At 33.8% G+C, this 26,965-nt stretch overlaps 1 protein-coding gene across 1 annotated transcript in view; it reads right to left on the bottom strand.

The window, feature by feature from the left end:
* DENND1B (DENN domain containing 1B) overlaps window positions 1-26,965 on the bottom strand; it is a 355,643-nt gene that overhangs the window by 18,616 nt on the left and 310,062 nt on the right. The window contains exons 15-17 of the mRNA XM_044674913.1: window positions 11,776-11,866; window positions 4,208-4,248; window positions 3,498-3,566 (exon numbers count right to left, since the gene is read on the bottom strand). Of these exons, the coding sequence (XP_044530848.1) occupies window positions 3,498-3,566; window positions 4,208-4,248; window positions 11,776-11,866 (201 nt within the window). The remainder of the gene's footprint in view (window positions 1-3,497; window positions 3,567-4,207; window positions 4,249-11,775; window positions 11,867-26,965) is intronic.

The raw sequence follows: 26,965 nt of genomic DNA on the forward strand, positions 1-26,965 counted from the left end.
TCTTGATTGGCTCCAAGGCAGAAGAGTGGTAAGGGCAGGCAACGAGGGTCAAGTGACTTGCCCAGGGTCACACAGCTGGGAAGTGTTGGAGGCCAGATTTGAACCTAGGACTTCCCATCTCTAGGCCTGGCTCTCAATCCACTGAGCTACCCAGCTGCCCCTTTTCCTAGCTTAAAATCTCGACTTCAGTCAGGCAAGGTTATTCTCATTTTCAAGACTTGGTTACCTGCTTTTTTGCCTAACCACCTCCCTTTCACACTTTAAAAATTCACCTTCAATCATTCTCCCTTACTAAAGCAAATGGATCTCTTCTCAGTCATCCCCTAAATCCCTTATTTTGTAGTGTATCTCAGAATCTGGTTCTCTGTGTACATTTAGCATTTTCTTACCTGAGTTTTGAACTATATTTAGTTGTTTTTATTCAAGGCCCCCAAAAGGTGGGGAGAAAGTTTTCAACCTTCAAAGTATGTGGATATTCAGTTGTTCTTTAAAGAGTATTTGCTAAATAAATATTGCTAACTCTATTTTAAAAAACAAAGCTAAAGTAAAGTAGAAGAGATTTTTTTTTTGAGGCAGAATATTCATTTTGCTTTAATCATTATCAATTGTTTAGACTTACATGAAGTTACGTTGTTTCAAGTAGTTTTGCCAATGGCTTCTGACTTCAGGGGAAAATTTGTTAATATAGACAAACTCCCACTTTCTACAACTATCCTCATTATGGAATAGGTCATTACAGTATTCAACTTTGTAAGTCTAAGATGGGTGAGATAGAGATATAGCTAGAGAGAAATGCATCTGAAAAAAAGATCTGGGAGTTTTAACAAATTACCAGTTTCTTTTAAGTTGAAAATGAAATTTGGAACCTAAAATAATTGAATATTTATACTATACTGTGAGATACAGTGTCTAAGATTAGAGATGGCAATCGTGCTGCACTCTGTCCTGGTGAGATATCTGGGTTAGTTACAAATATCATACTTGAGGAAAGACATGGAAAAGCTAAAAATCCTTTTAACAGAGACAAATCAGAATAATGAAAAGCCTTAATATCTGTAATGACTGACTAAAATAAACAGGTAAGTTTAGATTGATGAAAAGGTTGTGTGGGAGCTGGGGGAAGAGAGGGAGATCTTATTGGTATCTTTAAGTATTTTGAAGGCTGTCATACTATCATTTTGAAAGAGGGGCTAAACTTGTTCTGCTTGAGTGTAGACATCAGAAGTAAAAACACTGTATGAAAACGGCAATGGATCTAATTTAGGCTTGATTTGAGGAACACATACCAGCTGTGTGATACTTGGCCAGTTACTTGACTTTTCAGTACCTCAGCTAACCCTATAAGGATATGCTAGTGGGAGGAGTTTCCCCACATTCATGAAATCATTGGTCAAGATGAAAACAAACAAAATAGCACAACCTATCCCAAGTAGCTCAATCCTGGACTATCTCAAAAGGTACTGGGTTCTCCTACTGGATATCCTCAAGTTGGATGTCTATTCATTAGTATGTTGTCTAAAGGACCTGTCTTTAATTCCTTCTAAATTTCTGATTCTTTGATTCTGAATAGTTGTCTTATGGATCTGTTCTAAACTACAAAATTTGCATAAGACTTAGTCCTAAAATTTAAACTCTAAAAATGACAGTATAAAACAAATATGCTACAATAAAACTGATGCTAGCTTAGGAATAATTTCTCTCTCTGTGTTAGAGAAATATTTTATTTCCAGAAGAGAGACTGCTTGGTACAATGGAGAAAATGCTGGACTTGAAGGAAAAACAGGAATCCTCTGCCTCTGACACTTAATACCTGTGTGACCTTTGGCAAATCTCTATTTGTCTCAGCCAATTTTCTAAGACTTAATACTAAATAACAGGGTTGCATCTGCATGGGTAAAGTCTCCATTCTGCGAGTTCCGTAAGGCTAGTAAATTATACATTTTTTCTGTATATTTTTGTCTGGACTATTGCAGCAGCCTCATAACTGGGCTCCTGGTGGTTTTGAGGCACCCAGTTGGTACCGCAAATAGAGCAGTGGTCTTGGAATCAGGAAGACCTAAGTTAAAATCCAGCCTTAGCCACTTATAGCTAATGACCTGGGCCAGTCATTTAATTTCTGCTTATCTGAGGTCCCTTAATGGTATAAGGGCTATAATAACAACATCTATCTTGCAGGAATGTCACAAGGATAAAAGGAGATATTTATAAAGTGCACAATACAAAATGCACAGTAAGTGCCTAGTCTTCTCCCTCTCCTCCCCTTCCCTGTATTAAAATATGTATTTCCAAAAATAACATCAGTCAGTATCTCCTGCTGACTAATATGATGAGTCAAATAAAAAATGAGTATAATTAAGTAGAGAGGAAAAATAAGTATATGGTAAAGCAACTCCTAGAAAAGTTTCTAAGATAGTCATTAAGAAGGTAGTAAATGCTAATTATATTTAGGACTGTGCTAAGCATTGGAGATTTTTTTTTTTTAAAGCAAAAACAGTCCTGGGAAAGGCCTCCTGTACACTGTATGACTTTAGTTGAGTCCTGAAGAGGGTCAGGGAAACTAAGAGGCAAAGGTGAGGAGGAAGATCATTCTAGGCAAAAGTTAAAGCCAGGGCAAAGGCAAAAGAAATGGAAGATGGAATATCCTATCTGAAGAAGAGCAAGGAGGCCAGTATAGCTAGAATGGAGAGTGCATGGAGGGACCACAAATACAGTCGTTCCTCACTATACCACAGTTCACTTATTGTAGCTTCACTATATTGTGGATTTAAAAAAAATCTAATTCTGTATCTCCGAGATTTCACTATATCATGGGATTTTGCAGATGAATACTATACACAATGGAAATGGAAAAGGTTTATAGGAGAGTGGGAAGGGTTTATAAAGCCTTAAAATATCTATAAATAATAAAAATAAATATAATGCCACTACTTTGCAGATTTTCACCTATCCCGGGGGTCTCTGGAACTTAACTGTAAAAACAAGAGTAATTTCTTGTAAAAGTGAGCCTTAACTTAGTTATAAATTTATGTGAGAATTAACTTATTTCTTTGTATTATTGTTATGCAATTTTTTGAATAGTATAAAACTTTAAATTATTTCATAAATTTTATTGAAAACTAAGATCCCAATTTATTAGTTTAGCCAGATGTAATATGAATCAACGTAACATATTGAGAAAACAACTTTGTAGTTCTAGTTCTGGTTCTGCTTTGTGATCCTAGACAATTATTAATCATATACATTCTTCCTGAGCTACAAAATAAGGAGACTGGATGAAATGATTAATTCCTGTTCAGTTCCAAAACAATAATGTTTAAAAACTAAAAATATCATATAGGATGAGAATTGTGATAAAAATTTTAGTAAAGTTAATTTGTTTATTGACTAATGTAAAATATATTTTAAAAATAGTATTTTAGGGAAAAAACTCTGCTTTTTAAACTAGTATATTGCTTACCAATTGATTTTTTTAAATGTAAGAAATAAAAAGAACTTACAAATTTATATGCTGTTCGTACAGCAGGGGTTGCTTTGGTCACTGCTGTATTAAATAATGCACTTCCTTTCTGCAACAACAACAAAATCCCATGGCATGTTAAAAAAAAAAAGATAAGATTTAGATACCATAATTAAAAATGGAAAATAGCTCCTGAAACAGTGAATAATCATATACTTGAATATGAATGACTTATAATTCTATTTTATTTACAAATAAAACAAGTCATTATATATGTATTAGCATAGACTTAGCAACATGATTTATATTTATTATATTTTAAATATTTAATAGAAGTAAACACTATCTTTTATTAACCTTTTTAATGTTCTACAACAAGAAGTATTGTTAGGTTCAATTTAGACTATTAAAACACATTCACCAGTTCACTAGTAGTGATAAATAAGTTAAATCTTACTGTCATGTTAGACTCACATAGATAGCATAATAGTCAGAGAATGCCTTTGCCAAACTGAGAGATAAAATAGGCTTTTCAAAATGTTATTTATTTTGTGTATAAAAACACTTTTAATGTTAAAATTATTTGTATGAACATCAGGAAACAAAAAATAACTGACGAAGTGAAGTGATTTGCAAAATAATTCTTTCGAAAAGGGATATAGATTAAAATTTTCACAGGGGTATGGAACGGATTATTTCTAATTTTCCATTAACTTTTCACAAACATTTTAAAATGTAAATATATATTACCTTGACTGTGTGCATCCATTGCTGATAAGTTCTTGAGTTTCCTGGAATGTAAAAGTAAAAACAATCAATTATATTTTACCATAGATATGAGATTGAAGCAATCATGAAATATAATTCATAGGATGGACACATCCTATTTATCCTGAGGATAATGAAATCAATAATGGAATATACTGGGGAATCCAAAAATTCTACATATATCTTAAGAATTTAAGGAATTTTTTTGTTCCTTTTAATCAACGGTCAAATTTTAGCTTTCTTTCAGTATCACTTATTGTGAAACTCAAAAAATGAACATATATAGATATGAAGATATATGTAGATAGACAGGAACTGTCTGTAAGAGTGCCAAACACACAAAAAAAATAGAGCAAGTTCAAGATTATATTACATATAAAAACTTTCCATCACAAAATATTTTTTAAGGTTAAGGAATAAGTGAGAGGAAGCTAAGATGCTGAAAATAAAAATTCTTGAAGAATAAAGGCGAATTCCTAAGAAATATAACTACTTGCTGCCATTTCAAAAGAAACTTAACTATTATAAGAAGTCATATGGAAAGGGATAGGGTTTTTTAGAACATAGGATCATAGATCAAGAACTAGAAGGGCCTTAGGAAGAAATTTAATCTAGCCTCTTAATATGAGGAAAACAAGGTTTAAAGAGACAATACTATGTGTCATAGGTCACATAGGTAGTAAACAATAGAATAGAGATAAGAATCCAGGTGGTCTGAATCAAGAACCAAATTGCCTCACATGTTTATGGATATCAGAAAGCTACAATGCTTTCTCTACAACTGATCTCTTATGGAACTAGTAATTCATATATTTCTGCTCCAAATGGCTTAAGTAATTTACTTATCTATTATTACACTCCATTTCAACTAGAGTTCACAGACTTCTTTTATTGCCCTAAATCAGTGATGGGCAAACTATTCCCTGCAGGCCAGATCCAGGCCTTAGTTTGCCCATCACTGCCTTAAGCAATTCCCTAATCACTACGCCCCCACATCCAGATTGTAACATCCATGAATTTAAGTAGGGTGAAACTGCCTCACAGAATTCCACAGTACCTCCAAGAACTGCAGGAGAGGGGGCAGTTGGGGCAGTTAAGAATGTGAGTATAAAAAGCCAGGACACCCAGCTTGCAGAGGACACCCTTTGGGGGATCAAGGGTGGCTGGGAGAAAGAGTAGGATTGCTTCTCTTTTTGTTAGCTCATCTCTGACATCAGGGAGCAGTGTGTTACTTTGCTGTTTATCTTATACAGACTAAACCAGGCTGTATGCACTGGAAAATACCTCACATGGTATCTCAGCTAATCTCTAATTTAAATAGAACTTCAATCAAGATTACCTTCATCATCTTAAACTTGATAACCTTAGACTAAGAGAAAAGTTAATTTGTGAGGGCGTTAGAAGTTATGTTATTCAAAAGGCATTCCCAGGGGGAATGCTATATCTAACAAGTTTCCTGAAGATATTAGGTAGCTTTCCTTACCCTCAATCCTAAAGCTTCCCTCCTTACCCTGTTTTCCTGAAATTAATAAATCCCTTCCCTTTTTAAATTTATGAGCCAGTGTGAAGTTATATTTTAGACCTTAACAATCAATTCCATACATTACCTAGGCCAAATCTTCATCCAGGCTAACACTGAACACAGCTGTTATCGAGAGAGCAAGACTACTGTTTTGAAGACATCCTGGATCTTGATCTGCTTTAAGCTTTAGGGGAAAATCTTTTAACTGTGGAAATTGTTAATCTCAGTGGGATTATTTCCTATCTGTCAACTAGTTTAGGTCTGGGATAACCAAGACTAAATAAGCCTCCATTCCTGATCTAAAAGGGGAATCTGTTAAAACTGTTATTCCTTCTGCTGTAATTGCCTCAGGAGGGGGAGGAGAAAAAATTCTATTCACTCACACCCCTTCCCCTTGCTAGGATAGCCAACTTCATCCTTGGCCCTGACACCATTACCAATCATTGCCAATCTGACCCAATCCTACAAGATGTAGTGAATAGGGAATTGCTTAAGGCAGTGATGGGAAAACTAAGGCCTGGATCTGGCCCGCGGGGAAAAGTTTGCCCATCACTGCCCTACATGATTAGCTAGATTCTACAAAATTTCTTTAATAAAAATTAAAGAAAGAAGTGAGCCTCGATAACTACTGAGACATTAATAAAAATCCTTCATATTTCGATTTCATGTTTATTTTTTAAGTAATTTATTATCTCCAAAGTTTTTATAATGTGAAATGAGTGATTTTAGTACAGGCATTTCTTTTATGCTAAGAGAGAACCAATCTCAACCAATACCAGATTTCCTAATCAAAAAGTAATACATCTGAAAACTACCATTCTGGAAAATACCAATAACTATTCACACCACCTTTAATGTCACAGGAAATATAGAATAGAAACATCTTTTCTATAACCTTCTGTTATGATTTTAGCAAATGTGCTTATGCAAAATAGCAAGTGATAAATCTGACATTAAATTCCATGGAGTAGAAAAGAGAGGTTTGAGGAGATACAAACACAAATACACTAGACTTGGTGTAAAACAACTGCTGCCTTATTATTAAACAGTAAAACAACTGCGTTCATTTTGAAAAGGTTTATTGAATATCCACCCACCAAATCCTAGAAATGATTTGCTATTCAAAATATCTAAAAGTATTTTATACTTCAACTAATTTCTCATTCTCTAATTCATACTACATTTCTTTGAATACTTTTTATTTTTAAAACCCTTATCTTCTGTATTAGAAAACTGATATTAAGTACTAGTTCTAAGGCATAAGAGTGGGAAGAGCTTGGCAACCAGGGTTGAATGACATGCACAATGTCACAGGCTAGAATGTATCTGAGGCCACATTTGAACTTAGGACCTCACATCTTCAGGCCACGCTCTCTATACAAGAGCCATTTAGCTGCCCCTCTCTGTATGTATTTTATATATACCATAAGTTCCTTGAAGACAGAAATCATGGCATTAGATGACCCTCAATGCCTTGTACATTTCTACTGCAAAATGATGAATGAATGAAAACTTAAAAAAACTTAATCACTGTGTTTTTAATAATAAATTTTAATGGTAATAAATATGCATATAGATGGAGTGTATATATTATGATTATTTTATTGTCATTTTTGCTTTCTCATGGGGGAAAAAGTGTGAAAGTTCAACTGGAAAGAACACAATTTCTTATTGAGGAAAATTATTTTTACTGTATCATTTGATTCCCAATATTAATCTACAATGTCGCTTTTTTCTATCTAAACCTTCCCTGATTACTTCACCACACTCAGAAAGATATTGTCTGACAGTCTTGAAATGTCTTTGCATTCCTTTACCTAGAGCATCTAGCATCTCCTTGTCAAACCAAGAATCTGAGTCGTATCATCTTTGTAAATAGAACTGATCTGAGCCAGATATTCCCAGGACTGGTCCTTGGTCCACTCTATTAAAATAAGAGTCATTTGAGGGGCAGCTGGGTAGCTCAGTGGAGTGAGAGTCAGGCCTAGAGACAGGAGGTCCTAGGTTCAAACCCGGCCTCAGCCACTTCCCAGCTGTGCGACCCTGGGCAAGTCACTTGACCCCCATTGCCCACCCTTACCACTCTTCCACCTATGAGACAATACACCGAGATTAAGGGTTTAAAAAAAAAAATAAGAGTCATTTGGTCTATGGAGGTCAAAACTTATCAAGACCTAACATCATCTTCTCATCTAGATCTTCAAATATGGCCAGGATCTCAGTTATTCTCATTGGTTAGACTACAGGACCTCCAGGTATCAGGAAAGGCAAATTACCTCCTACAAACTGCCACGGGAAGTGAACTCTTCACTCGCTTCTCCAAACAGGAAAAACAGACTCTCAATAGTCTTTGGTCCTTGTTTTATATCTTCCCAAATTCTGGAACTCCCTTTCAGTTCTGTGTGTGTGGCCAGACCCTCCTTTGCAAACTCATGTCTCTTGTTAAGTTTGAAAAGTTGCAAAACCCTAGTTTCTTATTTTCCCCCTTATAGTAGCCATAGGACAACCTCTCAAGCTAAAGTTTTGACAGAATTATATACAAATTAAGGTTGAAGATATCAACAGGCTTCACAATCTGGTCTCTCTTACATGTCTTTTCTAAAAATATTATAAAGGGAAGGGATAAAAGTGATCACTTAAAATGTAATATTTTGAGAAGAGACAGCCACTAGCTAAGAGTGATTCACTAATGTAGTCAATAGCTTTAAGGGATTTCATTTACCGATAAAGCCATATTTTTACAAGTATCACAGTATTTATAAATGCATTTATACACTGTTTCAATTTTCAGGATAAAAAAAACTCAAAATTCCATATTTTAAGATAATTACTATTTGTTGTTAGGAAAATTATAAACACTGCTAAGGTTATTAGGTAGACATTCTTAACATTGTTCCTCTTTTTAAAAAATGGTACTTCTCAGAGTCAAGGACAAAATATCTTTGGCTCTTGTTTTAAGAAAAGATTTTTCTTGAATTGTGTTTGCCTAAACCATTACTTACAAATATTTCATGGGAGTTGTACTAGTCAATGTTCACTGAGCCTAGTCCATGCCATTGAAATGCTTAGATTGGCTTACACTCCTTCAAACTTTGGAACATTAGTTAATAACTAAAATGAGGGAAAAAAAACCACTAGTCTAAAGAAATAATAGGGGAAATATAATAAAAAAACTCTGAAACTAGATAAATCTATATGAAATTTAACTGAAAATGTATCTTTGTTCCAAAGCTAAGAGTGAATAATATACTTCAACAGAAGAGTAAGAATTACTTTTAATGATAGTTTTAAATGAAAAAAATCACATGTTCCCTATTGTATGATATGACATACATTTTTGTAAATGTGATATTTCTTGTTATATTTTTTATATGGCCATATTGCTAATTGCTTTTTTCTTTGGTATGTTTACTGTCTTTTTCTTTTTTGTCACTCCTAACTTTCCAATGAGGTTTCTTTCTCTTTTAGTCCTTGAGACACTTTTGACCTTATTTACTTTTCAAGAGTTCTTTCATTAGAATATTTCTAATGTCCATATAATAAATATCTTAAGTAACATTTTTATATGACACTAGGCTAAGTTATGGAGGAGATTAACATATGACCAAGTTGTTTTGCCTCCATAAAAGTATACAGTATGCTAAGTAGGAGAAGGCATGTGATCAATTTTTAATTTGAGGAGAATCCTATATTTGCTGAGATATTTTTGACTATGTAGTCCTCTACTTGAGAATAAATCTAGTTGTTTTCATTGTCAGAATAAAAAGTATATTAAAATGAAATCATAATAACGCGGGTTACCTATATTTTACTTTTATTTTCATTTTGCTAGACAAATGACTAAAATTGAGAATAATTAAATAATTTGAATTAAAAAGTTATTAAGAGAAAAATATATTCTTCTTTAGTATATTTTAATTTTCTTTAGTAGCAAATAATCATATCTTTGTATTTGATGAATATTTACTTCCCTAGTACTGGTATTCATAAAACATTTGCTTGAATTAAAAAAATTCAGGGATAATATTCTAAGAAAGCAAAAAGTATTCTCTAATACCCATCTACTACTCCTCTTTTTTTCTTAAATAAATGTTTTATCTTGGAAGTCAATGGAAGGGCATGATAAATATGATTCTCCTAAATCACACGAGCTATAATAGCAACTCTACCATATTTAACATGGCCATTTAAAATAATTACTTAAGTTTACAAAATCAACTGTTATATGTCTGTTATGCTTAAAGCTCTAAATTAACTTAGAAATTACCTCTTGGGAGCAGCTGGGTGGCTCAGTGGATTGTGAGCCAGGCGTAGAGACAGAATTCCCAGGTTCAAATCTGGTCTCAGATATTTCTAGCTGGGTGACCCTGGACAAGTCACTTAACTCTCTTTACCTAGCCCGTACTGTTCTTTGGCCTTGGAACCAATACTCAGCATTGATTCTGAGACAGAAGGTAAGGGTTTTAAAAAATCACCTCTTTATTCATCTCTTTCAAGATAAGTCTTTTTCTTATAAGAAGACTAGCAAAATTTTCAAGCTTGAACTTTCTGAAACTACAAGGAAGGATTCTAAAAAAAAAGAACTTTTGCCATTGGACTTTTATTATATTTATTATATTTTATTATATAGCTATATTACATTTTATTACATAGCTAAGAATCTCCATTTCATTATTTGAAATTTTCAGTTGAATCAAATAAAAAAAATTCTGATGGTATTTAAACTTATTTTGCCTCTTCTTAAGAAGGTATTATTCAGGTATGATATTTAAAATGTTTTGTCTTACACACTTAAATAATTTCTGGCTGAACAAATTTTCCTTTTTCTGAATGATTTAAGTAAAAGTCCAAATCAAAATTATTTTCTTTTAACGAATAATAGATTTTCTTAGACCGAATTGCACTTAAAATATTCATTTGTCCAGTTCACATATTAGTTAATATTTTTATTTTTTCAATAATATGAATTTTATTTAAAAATTATGGTGACCTCTCTGAAAGCATCTATTACAGAGGATTGTGAGTCGATGATAAAATTGATAGGATTAAATTATAAAAAGGATCATAGTTCTACCCTATTACTGTCATAAGATGTCATCTTCAATTCCACACACTCTGCTAGCCCCACAGGTCATAACGATAATGAGACAGCAGTTATGTAAATACTGAATATATGCCTTCAGCAATTTGTCCATTAGCTGACAATATTCAGCTAGTCTGAGTTGAAAAGTAAAAATGCCACATTTTAACATACAATTTCCATTGAAGCTAAATCTTCACTCATGAGCCCAGACTGATCCTACATTCATCACTGCTGAGTCAAGGAAACTAACTTTCTCCTCCAAGTTCAGTGTTGCCAATATGATATTCTAATTGTAATGGGGAAAATTTCTTCAAGATTTAAATTAACTTGCCAAATTCATTTGACTGGTCATATCATTTGAATATTTTAATGGACCAAAGACAATCCTAAGAAGTAATAAAAACAAAATTTTGTTTAACAATGTGGATTACTACATACTGAAACCTATATTTATGAGGTACATTTTACCTCAAGATGATTAAATTATTTAAATGTATGATCTTATCAGGAATAACATTTAACTTTCTACTAAATTAGTGGATGCAATTCTTTCAAAATAGTAAGCAAAAGTATGTTATAATGTATAATTTATTAAGTCTTCTGATATACTATAATGTTCTGAAAATCATAAAAAAACCCAATGTTGAATATTATTATGAAACTAGTTATAGCAGCACTTGAGCTACTGCTAGCCAGTGGGAACTACTTCCCTAAACTCTTGGATTAAAGAAGGCAAGATTTGCAGAAACCAAGGTGTACAGAAGTGAAATTTAGTGTTCTAGGTTATAGAGTTGGTAAAGTCATTAAGTCTAGAAACCAGCTAAAATAAAACAATTATCTTTTAAAAATACCAGAGTCAGTAAGCATTTGTGAAATAGTGCAAAACCAAAAGTTAAAATTTAAAAATAAAATAACTTTAAACAATTGTTCTAACACAGTCTATACCTCCACAGAAGCCACCTGCAGTGATTTCTTCTTCAAATACATCAGAGAATCCTCTTCCTGCATTGAGCTTTGCCAATCGACCATCAATGAACTGAAACAGAAAAACATGAATGTCACATTTATTATTTGCTGTTAATTTCACAATATTAAAATATTACTCAATACAGAAATCTGAGGCAGCAGAAAGAGGCCAGGGCTCCACATCTCAGCTCTGCTTCAAACTAGCATATGACATCGACCACGCCATTGGGCTCTTTTATGTTGCAGTTGCTTCATTTATAAAATAAAGATAATACTGTGTATATAACCTATTTCATAGGATTGTGATTAGCAGAGTACTTGGTAAAATATCAAGCCTATGTAAATCTATTGTTATTATCAAAAAATATAACATTATAAGACACCTAGGAGCAAACATAGGGATAGAGCATAGTATGTGCTTGATAAATTTGATTATGATGCAAAGGTACAACAAAAAGAGTATTCCAACCATTCATTCTCAAGTAATAAATGTAAAAATACTATTTTATGAAAGATGGCATGAGCTCCCAAATAATTTATCACTCAATAACTGGAATAATTCCAAGAATAGTCAGTTTGTTATTTCATATACTTGAAAATGGATAGAAAAGTACTCTTAACCTAACTATAATATAGCTAAGGACACATACCAAACTGATAATGATATGGCTATTTAAAATACATGAATATGTCAGACAGTGAGCCATATTTTTTTTAATCTCCATTTTGTTGAACTGAATAATAAATAATATTTTCTCCAGCCTAAAACCCTTTCCAGATTTTCCTTTTAGGAAATTAGGTAGAATAAAGTCTAAGGTAATAGGAAATGGATCTGGGAAGATAATCAAACATCTTTTCTAGGTAAAATCATTGCTTCTCTATTCCCATAAAGTGACAGGCACTAAGAGCCTACTAAAGGGGAGGGGAGGGAATGCTCCTTTGCATTCAGGGTTAAGATACAGATCCCAAGAAAAAAGGCTTTTCAGTTCCTGAGGAGAGAGGTCAAGAACAGAACTGAGTAGTGACTATTCTGGGATGTCAAACCAGTTCTGTATTCTATCACATTATGATCTCTAAGCTCATGAGGGTTGAGGAGGGTTTACTGTATTTTTGGGTCACAAAATGATTTTATCCAAAAGAATTCTATCCAATGAATGATTTGGTCATTAAAAATACATTCTGCTCCTAAAATAAGCCACTGCTTCATAATCACCTTTTTATTTTTATTAAAAATGTAAAAACATAATTATGTTAAAATTGGCAAACCAGTTTGCTTTTATTATGTAATATCAAAGTAAAAAAAAAAGACAGAAACACACCTACAATGGCTAAAAGATGAAAATAACTAGGAGATAATATAAAGGCTAATATTTTAACCAGGCAATTCTTTGTAAAGATAAATTAATGGCTGCAAACAGTTATTCTTGACAATTTTAGCATAAAGTCTTTGCACAATTCTCAGCTATAGTTACATATCGACAGGTAGGGAGGCAGGAACAATGAAACAACTTTTTTAATATGTACTAGGGTCTACCAATAATGAATGTTTATTTTCCCAGAAAAATCTCTTTTGTTGACATTAAAAAAAAGGATTTCCCCCCAAAACATTTGATTTAGTAATTCTATGTCACATATTTTGAAATGATTTATGGCATATTTGCCCAAAATGTAAGAGATCACACAACATATGTTTAGACTAAGAAATCATTATAATTAATGAAAACATGCTTAAATACAAGATTGACTAATGAGACAATCAAATATATTTAACTTCTGCCATTAATAGTAAATTGTGAATCAGTTTTAAAAGCACACCAAGTCTTCTTATACATATTTTAAATACAAGTTAATAAATCAAAACCTGAAGGTGATATAAGTGGATAGAGAAAGGGAAAAGGAAAGGGATTAGAATTTATCAAGCATGTACGATACACTGTTCTAAAAATTTTATAATTATTATCTCATCTGATATTCACAACAACCCTGGGAGATGATAAGGCTATTTTTATCCCCATTTTACATGAGGAAACTGAGTAATATAGAAGTAATGTTATTTGCTTGTGGCCATACAGCAGTCAACACACATTTATTAAGCATCTACTATGAATCAGGAAAAGTAGATGCTGGAAATAAAAAAAAAAAGCAAAACTAATCTTACAAAGAAGTGCTAAATATTTTGAAAGAAAAGTAGAGGAAGCTAGGTGACTCAGTAGACTAAGAGTTAGGCCTAGAGATAGGAGGTCCTAGGTTCAAATCTGGTCTCAGACACTTCCTAAATCAGTGATGGCCAACCTATGGCATGGGTGCCAAAGATGGCATGCAGAGCACCCTCTGTGGGCACACGCCGCCCTCCCCTTCCCCACCACCTCCCCTGAGTTCATTACTAGAATGGCAGAGGGACTTGGTCGAAGCTGCTCCCTGTCCCCTTTCCATGCACCCATCCCTCTGCCCAGCAGCCCAATGGGAATGCTTCCTCCCTCCCCTGTCAGGGGTAGGGGTGTGTGTGGGAGGGCAGGGCACAACACTCTTTCTCTAGGGTATGCGGTGAGAGTAGAGCCCGGCACTCCTTCTCTAAAAAGTTCACCATCATTGTCCTAGATGTATGACTTTAGGCAAGTCACTTAACCCCCACTACCTAGCCCTTTACCACTATTTTACTTAGGAATCAATACATAATACTGATTCTAAGATGGAAGGTAAGTGTTAAAAAAAAAAAAAAGGAAAGGAAAGGGAAAAAAGTGAAGGTAAATTGATGACGCATACAAAATAATACATTGAAATTTCCTAGGAAAAAGAAGAAATCTTTTTAAAGAACTTACTCTCAATAAATTAAGTTCATGAGAATTTCAAAAAGGTTTTTCATTTATAATGCTTTTACTAGAAACAATCCATCCATTTTAGTTTGAATAGAACAATTCATGATTGAGTAGAGATATATTCATGAACCATTTACTAAATTTACATTTTCCAGCTTGAGTTATTACTTTGTGTTGCTAAAATAGTATACTGGAGTAAAAAAAAAATAGTAATTTGGGGTATGTTAAATATCATTCTATTTGCAAACAATAGTTAGTGGCAATATGATGCCTATCAGTTTAAAAAGTGAATGAAAAATAAGCCACAAATGAATAAATTGAATAATGGACAAGAATGTTTAGATAATTGTCCCCATTTATTTTTTCTTGGCTAAACTTCTTCCCCTTCATTTTTGGATTAAAAATCAGATGGTTACCCTTCCCCCACCCCACTTCCAAATTGAGTTATTATACTGGTTTGACCATGAACTATCACTGGATTTTTTTTCACAGTAAAAGAGATAAGAGCATTTTAAGCTACTGCTCTATAGAAAACTGTCTTTGAACTAAGAGACAATATCTCTTTTGGAACATTAATGAATTTTCTACATGACATAACCTGACACCTGATTAATGGTCACCCTCATCATTTGGCAAAAACATACTCACAGATAATTGGAACAGTGAATTTTGGTTTTCAGCTTGAGGATTATTATAGTAAGATGTTTAGATGTAAGTAATGCCAAGTCTGACTCTTAACAAAAATAATAGTAACAACAGAGGGATAAAATAAAATATTGCTGATGGATAGTGCTTTTTCAAAGAGCGTCTAGTTTTAAAATTAAAGTAATGACATTAATCAACACCTATCTAGCAGTCTATTAGATTAAATAATTTAAAAACAAAGACAGTATCTTATTAATTTCTGTAGTTCTCAAAGTTACCAACAGAGTATCTGGACTTTCATCAGAGCTCATTTGTTGAACGAATAATTGTTTTTTCTCTAAAGTGAAATTCAAGAACTTGGAGTAGATAATTTTAAAAATATGCTACATAATCACAAAACCTTTACATATTTACAGGAACATATGTTTATGAAAAATCAAGAGAAATAAAAATTATTCATGCAAAGAAATATATGACATTTTCAAGACAATTACAAAAAAAAGCACCAATAAGATAGTAACAAGTCTAAAAATAAAAGACCCTGAGTTTATCCATAATCATGATATGAAGGATACCAACTTGAGAGCATATATAGTGTACCTTTTCAAGAATCATAAAATGCTTCCTCATACCCTGGCATGATGTTCACGCTGCATAGTTTTTTCTTCCAGATAAGAAACTCATACTTTTTGTTCCAGTGCATTTAATAGTCACTAACTTTTAAAGTTTCATACAAAAGTATTACAAGTGGCAAACAGACAACTGATGTGAGAATCAAATGAGATAATGAATGAAAAGTACTCTGCAAACTTTAAAACAATTAAATAAATGCTATTATTTTTTTTAAAACCCTTGTACTTCGGTGTATTGTCTCATAGGCAGAAGAGTGGTAAGGGTGGGCAATGGGGGTCAAGTGACCTGCCTAGGGTCACACAGCTGGGAAGTGGCTGAGGCCGGGCTTGAACCCAGGACCTCCTGTCTCCAGGCCTGACTCTCACTCCACTGAGCTACCCAGGTGCCCCAATTGCTATTATTAATAGCAATAATAAAGTTGTTCTGTCTTAGCTGGTCTGTGGTAGATGATACTGTCAAATGAAAAGGTAACTGCCATTTAAATTACACTTTTAAAAATGGAGAACCTTCAACTGCAAGAGACTATAAAATGTGATGAAACTAGTGTCAAACTTTCCAGAGGGCAGAAAAACATTTTTATGATATTTACATGTTAAATTTGAGAAGAATGAAAAAATTTCAGTTTATATTACAGCTTTCTCCTAAAAAATGAATTATATGCTTTTTCATAGTTCTTAGTCATTCTAACTTGTCTACCTTAAAAGCAACACAGAGTAATAGACAAGTAACTGGTTACGAATTAAGAAAGAATTTGTTTTGAATTCCAGCATCTGATATGTACTGGTTATCCTAGAAAAGTCATTTAACCCTTCCAGTAGTCCTCTAGCCAACTCTAATATAATTTGAATAAAAAGAGTCACAGGAGTTCCCATGGAAACCCTATCAATGAAATCATATATGCAGACCCCAACTTTATTCCTTTCTTCTATTTCTTCTAATAGTTCTGATTACCATCAAGACACAGTAATGAAATTTAAAATGTAAACTATTTAATACAGCTATTTTTGGGTAACAAAACAACTGAACTTCATTGGAAGGAATAAATAACTCTCAGTTTGAGGATTTTGCTTAAAAGAAGTATGAATAATATTGATCTGATAAAAAAAACAAACCAACCTACCTCATTGAAAGGAATTTTTCACAAGGATGAAAAGCCAATATAAAAATACCATATTCAATATTAAGATGCCAAGCTGAAGACTGAAGCAAAGGAGCAGAGGCATTGAAGTAACACAGCCATCAAGTCTACAAAATGAAGTCCTATTTTTAGCCTGGAGGAAAAATTGTCACATCTAAAATATTTATTTAAAATAAGAACCCCTTCTTGGGTACAGAGACAGCTGTCTCAACTAATGAAATTACCTTCCTGAGAGCTAGAGAAAAAAGCTAAAGATTGATTTAAAAAATTTAAAACTATTCATTTGAGGGCAACTATCAAAACACTCTACCAAGTTTCTCTGGGTCATATTTTAATTTTAGTATATACTCTGAGTTAACAAATATATAGTTCACTCCAAGTTCTTTCTCCTAAAAAATTCTCAATAAAAATGTAATAATAAGGAGCCATATCTTGCTTCTCTAGGTTGGGAGAGAAATATATTTTATTTAGATAAATCTAGGGCTGACTCTCTCTCCATGTTGGTGTGTGCAAATATGGTGAATTGTTTTTTGCCTTGGACATGAGACGTTTTTTGGAATGAGAGAATATATGAAGGAAAGAGAAGTAATAAATGCTGAGAACAGTAAAGTGGTTGGAGTCAGTTGGTTAAGAATAGCCTCTTGGTTCAGTAATGACTTCAGTAAATTGGAAGGCAACTAGATGCATAGCACAGGAGGTGGAAGGTATTATGGGAGGAGAGTTAGTGGAGGGGTTGGGATATGAGAGTCTGATCATTTGTCTCAGAGGGGAACTCGTGCTGGGGGCAGGGGAAAAATACTTAGTGGGAAGCCACGGAGGTCTTTATAAGGCAGAGAATCTTGGTACTAAGTAGAAGCAGCAACATAAATACTAAGAGCTAAGTCAGCTACCACAATAAGAACACAGAAAAGAGAGGATCTTCTGACACAGGTACTTCAAGTATTCCCACTTTAGAGATAAGGATACTAAGGCTCAGAAAGACTAAAAGACTTGGGCATAGTCATACAGCTTTTAAGGGTCAGCAACAAAATTTAAATTCAGATCTTTACTGACTCTTGAGTCCAACACTATTTACTCTCCCATAATGTCTGGAAAGCAGTAAGAGTGAATACTACATCATCTACAAAATGGAAATAAAAGTGTTCTAACAGACAGAAAATTACTATTTGCCACTGTGCAACTTATTTTCAAATCAATTGTTTATGTAAACCAAACGATCATATGAACTTAAAGCACTGGTCACAATATCAAATTAGAAAAAAGTAATAAAAATGAGAAGGCCTCAACCTGACCTACTTAAACAAAAAATAAATTCAAAGCACGTTTATCAACAGTCTACCATGTGATTAGTTTTGGGACACTGAGCAATAAAGATGGCAGGCTAAACATATTCTCTGGTCCCCACAACCTCCCATACTTCTCCAAAACAAAAATTATGTGTCAAAGATAAAGCAACTCCAGCTGTTTCCATGGTCTAGGACACCTAGAATCCAAAAGGGAAAAGTCAACCAAAGCTGGGTATGGACGCTGACTCGGCACTCCTTCCTCCATCCAGGCACACTGGCAGACGAGGCACTACACAGCGCTTGTATCAGAAGACACGCTCTTACACCACATTCACTGCACCCTCTGCGGTGGAACAGAACCCACCAGGCCATGGAAGCCACGACAGTCAGCTGGGCCTCAGCACTTCAGAGGCAAAAGGCAGCTAGGCAAGCACTAATGTAGCTGTTGGGGGATGCGCTGCCAAAAGAAGGCTCTGCAAGTCTGCAGATACCAGGCCAGAGAAGTAAAGAACAGTGACAATGGGACAAGTTACCAGGGCAGGATGTGGTGTGTGTGTAGCTATGTAGCATTCCACCAAGTGAGAGGGAAGAGCACAGCACCCAGCAGGGGCCAGTTTTGACCACTCAAAAGTCACCTGGTGGGACAATTCTGAGGGACCTATGAGAAAGAATGCTCTCCACATCCAGAGAAAGAACTGTGGGAATAGAAACACAGAAAAAAATAGCTGCTTGATCACATGGGTCGATAGGGACATGATTAGGGATGTAGACTCTAAATGATCACTCTAGTGCAAATATCAATAATATGGAAATAGGTCTTGATCAATGGCACATGTAAAAGCCAGCGGAATTGCCCATTGGCTATGGGAGAAGGCTGGGAGGAGGGAAGGGAAAGAACATGAATCATGTAACCATGGAAAAATATTCTAAATCAATTAAATAAAAAAATTTCAAACAAAAAAAAAGTTACCTGGTGCAAAGACCTGGGCCTATGGACTGCTCAGTATGGAGGTAGGCTGAAACACTTTAAGATATAGCCCTACTTTCCCCTTTTCCTCCCTGTCCCCCTAACTGCTGCAGAAAAAAAACATAATCAGAGGGAAGGTAGTCAGAAGTGAGCAATAAGGAAATTAAGTGGGAGAAAGAAAAGTGAAAGTACCTAAGATTCTAGGAAGAAGACATCTAAGACCTTAAACATAAACAGATAAGTGAACAGTAAAAGCAGTTAACAATAGAAGGAAATATAAATTCCAGATCTAGTAAATGAGTTCAGGTATCTATTAAAAGCAAATCCTGCAAAATGAAGGAAAATGACTCAATACTTGATAAGACAGAGGACCCTGAGGAATTTTAGGAAATCAAGGAACAACATGCTATTCATAAGTGGTTTAAAAGAGAAATGAGAATTGAGAGCAGAATTTAGGTCCTAAGCAGCAAAAATAATGAACATAAAAGAAAAAACCAATCTGGAATGGCAAGCCTCATCAAGAAATAAAAGGGAGAACAATAGTTTGAGAATAAAAATACACAGAAGGGAAAGACAACCTAGAAGAAAAGCAAAAAAAACCAAGAATTTTAAAAGAAATCATGTTCACTTTGAAAACAAAACAGAATGGATAGGAATAACCTAGGCATCATAGATCTCCATGAAGAATATGGGTGCATAAAACCCTCAACATTATAATAAAAGAAAGAATAGAATTGCCCAGAACTCCTGAAGACAAGCAATAAAGTTTCAATTGAAAGAATTTATAGATCTTCTCTAGGGAAAGCCAAAAAAACCAAACCCATGGTTGCAAACTCTAAGATTCATACTGGTTATAAATAACAATTCAATTCAGAAACAAGTGATGCAAACCATAAAGAAAAAGCCCTTTAAGTAAAAAGGAAAGGCCATTCAACTGCTGCAAAATTAATCCACATTCACTAGAAAAAGGAAGAGAGAATAGAATGTGTTCTGAGAGCAATGCAGATGAGATGAGCTCTAGAATGACTTATCTTACAAATATGAACTTAACTACTTAGGACAAAAGATAGATGTCCGATAATAAAGGAGAGTTTGAAATATGTCTAGAAAAAAAAAACAAAACAGAAATGGAGACTATTTGCTTCTTGAATACTCCAAACAGCAAAAATGCAGGAAGAGTAAATAAATACCAAAAGCAATAGCAAGAGAGTGACAGTGGAAAAGAACAATAAGAAATTTCTTTCTAAAAGTATAAAAAGAGACTAGTGAATGGTGAGATCTGATACAAGTAACAGTGAAGAGGTGGATAGGGGGCATTACTGTCAGAACCGGGTGACATCTTGCTTATAAGTGAATGCTTCTTTGGTGAGTTTACATTACAACATGGAAGGGTACATGAAAGGAAGAATTAAGGGAGCATAGTGACCAGTGAGAAATGTGTTTGGGTCAAATAAAGGGATAGCAATGAGAACAAAGGAACCTCTGGGGTCTCAGAAAGGGAAGTAGGTGAAGAGGACTAGAGAATGAAAAAGGAAATAAAGAAAGAAGGTCTTACTTTGGAGGTCAGAAGGGGTTCCACTGATAAATGTTCCTATGGATGAAGAGAAATAAGGACTTTACAATAGATAAGGCTTGGGGGTTTTGGTGCCAAATAAATTTACTTGTATAGGGAGGGAGGGGATTAGGAGATCATGAGCACAGGGAGGAGACTGTAGGGGAAAAGAAAGATCAACAAAATCAGTGAGGGAGAAGTGCCTTACCTTTGGGCAGTGTCCCCTCTGACACCTGAAATAATAGATTTTGTTCTGGGAGTGGGGCACAAAGACAAAGGGAATCCATGATGTGCACCATACAAGTGGCAGAACAAGTGCCTACAAGGCAGAACCTAGAAAATTTGATAATACAAAGAATATAGAGAAAAAAGAGAAAACAGATGATAATAGGGATCATAAACCAGAAGGAAAGGTCTAAAGTAAATACAGAGAAGATAATAAAGAGAGTGAAAAATTCTTTTTGGAAAGGGGTACAATAAGAAGATAAAAAAAAACCTAATGAAAAGGACTACCTGAAATAGAGGAAAGGAAAGGGAAATAAATCTACCTGACTCAAAAGAAAAAAGAGGGGGAAAATATATATGTATATATAAATCAGATATAAGTAGGAGAATGGAACTAATAAACAAAATCCTAAAGGTAAAAGTATAAAAAACATGAAGGTATCAAAGGGGAGGGGAAGAAAGTCAGTGGAAACAGAACACTTATAAAAAGATCAATGTAACTGAAGAACATATTACTATGTTTACAGCAGAAGTGAATAAATTGAAAAAAATTAGAGATAAGTGAAAGAAAATATAAGTAAGAAATTTATATACTCCAAATGCCTTAGCATCCAAATTCATAAAGGAAACATTGCCTGAGTTTCAATCGAGAAGACTACAAGAAGTAACAAAATGATGATGGAAGACTTCAATATCCTTTATCAATTTTGTTTAAGTCTACCAGAAAGGTAAACGAAAGGGAAAATATGGAACTGAGTAAATTTCTGAAGAAATCAGAGTTAAAAAACTTATTCAATCTTCTAAATGAGACAGCAAAAGAAAAAAATATGTCTTTGCACCACATAGTACTTAAAAAAAAATTGATCATGTACTTGGGCTCTGCATCAATTCCTGGAGGTCTTTCCAGTTCACATGGAATTCCTCCAGTTTATTATTTTTTTGAGCGCAATAGTATTCCATCACCAGCATATATCACACTTTGTTAAGCCATTATTCTCCAATTGAAGGGCATACCCTCATTTTCCAGTTTTTTTGCCACCACAAAAAGTGCAGCTATAAATATTTTTGTACAAGTCTATAACAGCATTTTTTGTGATAACTACAAATTGGGAAAAAGTGATGTCCATCGACTGGGAAATGACTAAACAACTATAGTACATGAATGTGATGGAATACCTCTGTGCTATAAGAAATAATGTGGATGATAAATACAGAGAAGCATGGAAAAATTTATATGAATTGATACATAGTGAAAAAAGCAATCAAGCAAATGCAAAGATACTACAACAGTTCATATAAAAATAATGACATACCAAAAAATTAAAACTAAATATACCAAAATTATAAAGAGTAATTGCAACTCAAATGAAGAGATATGAAGAAACATTCATAACATATCCCTTTGTAGAAATGGGAGATCTACGCTTGTTATATGTTGTGTGTTTTCAGACTTTCTCAGTATATCAATCAATTGTGTAGAATTATTTTTCTTCTCTAAATGTAAAATATTACTTGTCATATGGAATTATTATCAGGGAAGAGGAGAGGGAAGGATAAATGTAATATCATGGTAATATAAAAACAGAAAACTTCAATAAAAAATAAAAAAATAGTCTACAGCATGCACAATATTATTCTAGGCACTAGAGTTACAAATACAAAATTAAAATGATCCCAGAGCTTAAAAAGCTCATTTTCCACTAGAAGGAAAAAAATCTTGGTAAATATAAAGTAAAATTTTAAAAATACAACATAAATTCAGTGGGAAGCGGGCACCAGCAACAGGATCAGGAAAAGGCCATGGGCAGGAGACAGCATTTGAAATAAGCCTTGATGGAAACTAGGAATTCTATGATGGAGTGAGTTCAAAGTATGGGGAAAGCCAGTACAAAAAAGATAAAATATCATGCAGGTGGGACCACAAACCTACCAGTTCAGCTAGAAAGTAGTGAATGTCAAAGGTAACATGCCTGCGAAGTATATGGGAGTCAAAATTATGTAGATGCCATTTTATATTTTATGTTGGAGGCAATAATTAGATAATGCAGATCCTTGGGGACAGAAGTGAGGTCTGAATCCCAAAATGTGATATGAATAAAGGGAAAAAACACTAATGTGAAACAGTGCTTTTACCTAAAGAAAAAAAGGAACAATTGACAGAACTAGGATAAAATAATAAGCACAAAAACACTTTGCCCAGCAAACATCTGACCCTCTAACAAAGTGGAAGGATGTGGCATTCTAACATTAAAAAATAACAACTTACTTTCAATGTAGGATGGTAGACTATGGACAATATTGCCTCAAAAACCAGCATGGCAATGAATTAGAAAGGAGAATGAGGGTGTTGAAAAGTAGGTATTAGATCCAAGTAAGCAACATTAATCTCACAACCTGCAATTACTACCTCACCCTATAAAATCTATTTCATTCATTCATTCATTCATTCATTCATTCATTCATTTATTTATTTATTTAATGGAAAAGACAAAATTGGTGCTTCAAAAAGCTTACATTTTTTGAGTAAGAGTATGTATGTATATATTTATTTGCATACTTTCTAATTGCTTTCTAAGATGTGCTACCATTTCACATCATACATATACGAACAAACAAAATAATACAGCATAATTTGGGTGGATGAATGTTGGCAGCTGTGAGGATTAGGAAATATTAATATAGAAAGTGAAACAAGCTGAGGTTTTTTTAAAAATATATATTATTTTACAATTATATACAATAGCAGTTTTAAAAAAAAAATTTGTGTTCCAAATTCTTTTCCTCCTTCATCCATAAAATGGAAAACAATTTCATATCGTTATACATATTCAGTAATGGTTAAGATGAGTCTTAAAGGAAACTTGGAGTTCTAAGAGGTGGATATAAGGACAGTGCATTCCTAAAATGAGGAACAGCTACCACAAAGGCAAAAAAGAATAGTAAGAAGATCAATCTAGTTGGATGATAGAGTTTATGAATAGGAAGAACCTATTTATTATGAGAATAAAATCTAGGTTTTGTTCAGGTTAAAAAAGGTGTTAAATGACAAAGGATTTGGAATGGATCCTTGAGAAAGCAGAGGACCATAAGAGCTCACTGAATAAGGAACTGTAATGGTCAGACTTGGGGTTTAGGAAACAATTTCAATAACATTTGAATTCAACAACCCAGTGTTTGACAAACGGGAGACTATAAATTACACAGGGATGTACTCCCTATTTAAAAAGGATCAAAAGTTGGATTAGAAGGCAGTTTGACAGAAATTGGATTTCAATCCCTACCTTATACCACATACTAAAAAATAAGTTCAAAATGAAAACATTATCTGAATAGTCAATTATCTCATAAAAACAAATTAGAGGAGAGACATTAGTACTTTTGACAGCTTTAACTAGGGGATAGAATTATTAACCAAACCAGTGATAGATGTGATAAAAAAGATAATCTAGTTAACTAATTACATTGTTAAAATGAATTCAACTAGGATAAGAAGGTAAATAATTAAATAGAAAAAAAATCTGCTATCAATTATCTCTTATGGAACTCTGTTAAATGACAAAGCTATTCCTCAGTGGATAGGTAGAGAAAAGATATGAATAAACAGTTCTTAAAAGAATTATCAACTATCAATGACCATATGAAAAATTACTCTAAATTACTAATAAGAAACATGTAATTTAAAACAGCACTAAGATTTCATTTCATACTAAACAGGCAAAGATGACAAAAGGTAGGAATTATTGATACTGTCTTTGAGGGGCAGCAGTAAAACAAGCACATTTATGTAACATTATTAGATAATGTGCATTAGTCAAGCTATTCCGGAAAACAATTTTTGAATTAAAACAAGAAAGCGACTAAAATATCTGTAACCTTTGACCCATAGAGCCATAAAGTCAAAGAAAGTCAAGGAGAAAAGAGACAGTCTATACCCAGAAAAATACTTTTTAACACCTTTTGTAGTAGAAAAGACCTGAAAAAAATAGAGGCATTATTAAGGAATAAAATAAATTGTAGAAAATAAATATAATGGAAAAAGGTGCAAACAAGTCAACACTTGTTTTAAAATGTATACATACATGACAACAATAAAGTAAATATAGGTCATAAAGACAGTGCATATTATACTTAAAGGACATATAATCAATATTAATCTTTTTTAATTTTGCAGTAATATGTTTAAAATATATTTGCTATAATATTAATGCATACCCAAAAGCTTTAGACTATGGAAACCTGTCATTTATTGATAAATGTTATGGGACTATGATTAATGATTCAGTCTGATTCCAGGAAAAGGGAACAAAAGAGCCACAAGGTCAAGGAGAACAATCAGTCCCATTGGGATTGATGAGAAACTGAATAGTACCAAGGAACACAAGGTCAAAAAAGACCATACCAATCCAAGAAGGATTGTTGAACTTCTATGCCAATACTAAAGGACTTGAAACTAGTGTGAGACTCGAAGTTGCAAAGCTTGACATATGTTAAGACGTAGGATACTTTGTATCACACTGCCAGTTAAGTGCCCAAGGGTGGCCATCATTCTGGTTCCCATATCCCTGAGAATGAAGTTAAAATCAGACCTGGGAATTATACTTCCCTTTTACATGAAAATATAGTCTTCTTATCTCTTTTATGATATGGCAACTTGCTGTAGCCTTGGCTGCCAATGGGTAGGTGTAATATTACTGCATTTTGTCTTACGGATTTATGGGACAGAAATTACTTTAATTGGACCCTAATACAAGGGCCTGTTATGAATTTATGCTTGTTTACTTAAAATCTTTTATATACATAGATTTTTAAATAGTTTTATTTCTCCAAAATATAATTTTTCTTCTATTTGTTTTTCTTTTTATGTTTTTGGGTTTTCCTTTGATAATTGACTTATACATCCCATAACTCAACGATGTATTCTGAGCCTTTCTGGGTTTTGGTCAACACTCTCTTCAGGGGGGCACTGTATTTTAGAAAAATCCAAGATTTAAAATTTTGTTCAAGAAAATTTTTCAGAAAAAGAAGTCTGTTAATGCTTTGAAACCAGAAATGGACTATTTAGAGAAAGATGTCTGCAGAAAACTACACTGAACCAAGACAATCCAGAATGAACTTTGGGGTACAACTGATTGAACTTAACGGGATTGAACACAATTATTTTGAATTGTAAACTCTTATGCCAAAGGGGATTGCCCCCTATTTGGCTTCTTGTCAATGCACCTAGCAAAACATTGGTTTTGTGCTCTCTCTTTCTATCTCTTCTACTTACCTCTTATCTCTAGCTATAGAATTTTAGGGGTACAAGACGTTATGTCAAATGATCAATTGGGGAAACAAGTCTCCCAAATGATCACAGGGGGTATTGTGATAATGAGATTAAATCTACCCTGCCCATCTTTAGATTTAATCACCAAAGGTGAAAATATCTTCACTTAACTCACAAGTTGGGTGGTCTGTAACCCACATGTGCTAGAATGAATGACAAATCAGAATTTACTGTCTTCTGGGCAGTCCCAAGAAAAGCGTCTGTTGTGATTGGACATGTAAACTAAGAGGAAGGCACAGGAAGTGAGGCAAAAAGAGGCCCCTTTAAAAAGAGAGTTCAGTGAGCTGAAGGTTCTCTGGTGGTTCATGACCTGGACCTGGGACTCTGAGACCTTGGTGAGACTGTTCTAAAATCTTTTTGGAATTCCACGTGGTGAGTGTAAAGACTGAATCTTCCTGAACTCCTCTTAAGAAACTTCCCTTTCAAAAGAGACTCTGTGCAGGTTAATTATCTTACCTTTTTCCTCTCTCTAAATTTCTTACTTTCTCTCTCTCTTCTCATTTGTAAATAAACTTCCATAAAAGTCATTTTGACTTGAAGTTATTCTTTAATTGGGAATTTATAATTACTCAATTCCCTGG

This window comes from Gracilinanus agilis, chromosome 4 (assembly GCF_016433145.1).
Source record: "Gracilinanus agilis isolate LMUSP501 chromosome 4, AgileGrace, whole genome shotgun sequence".
NCBI lineage: Eukaryota > Metazoa > Chordata > Mammalia > Didelphimorphia > Didelphidae > Gracilinanus > Gracilinanus agilis.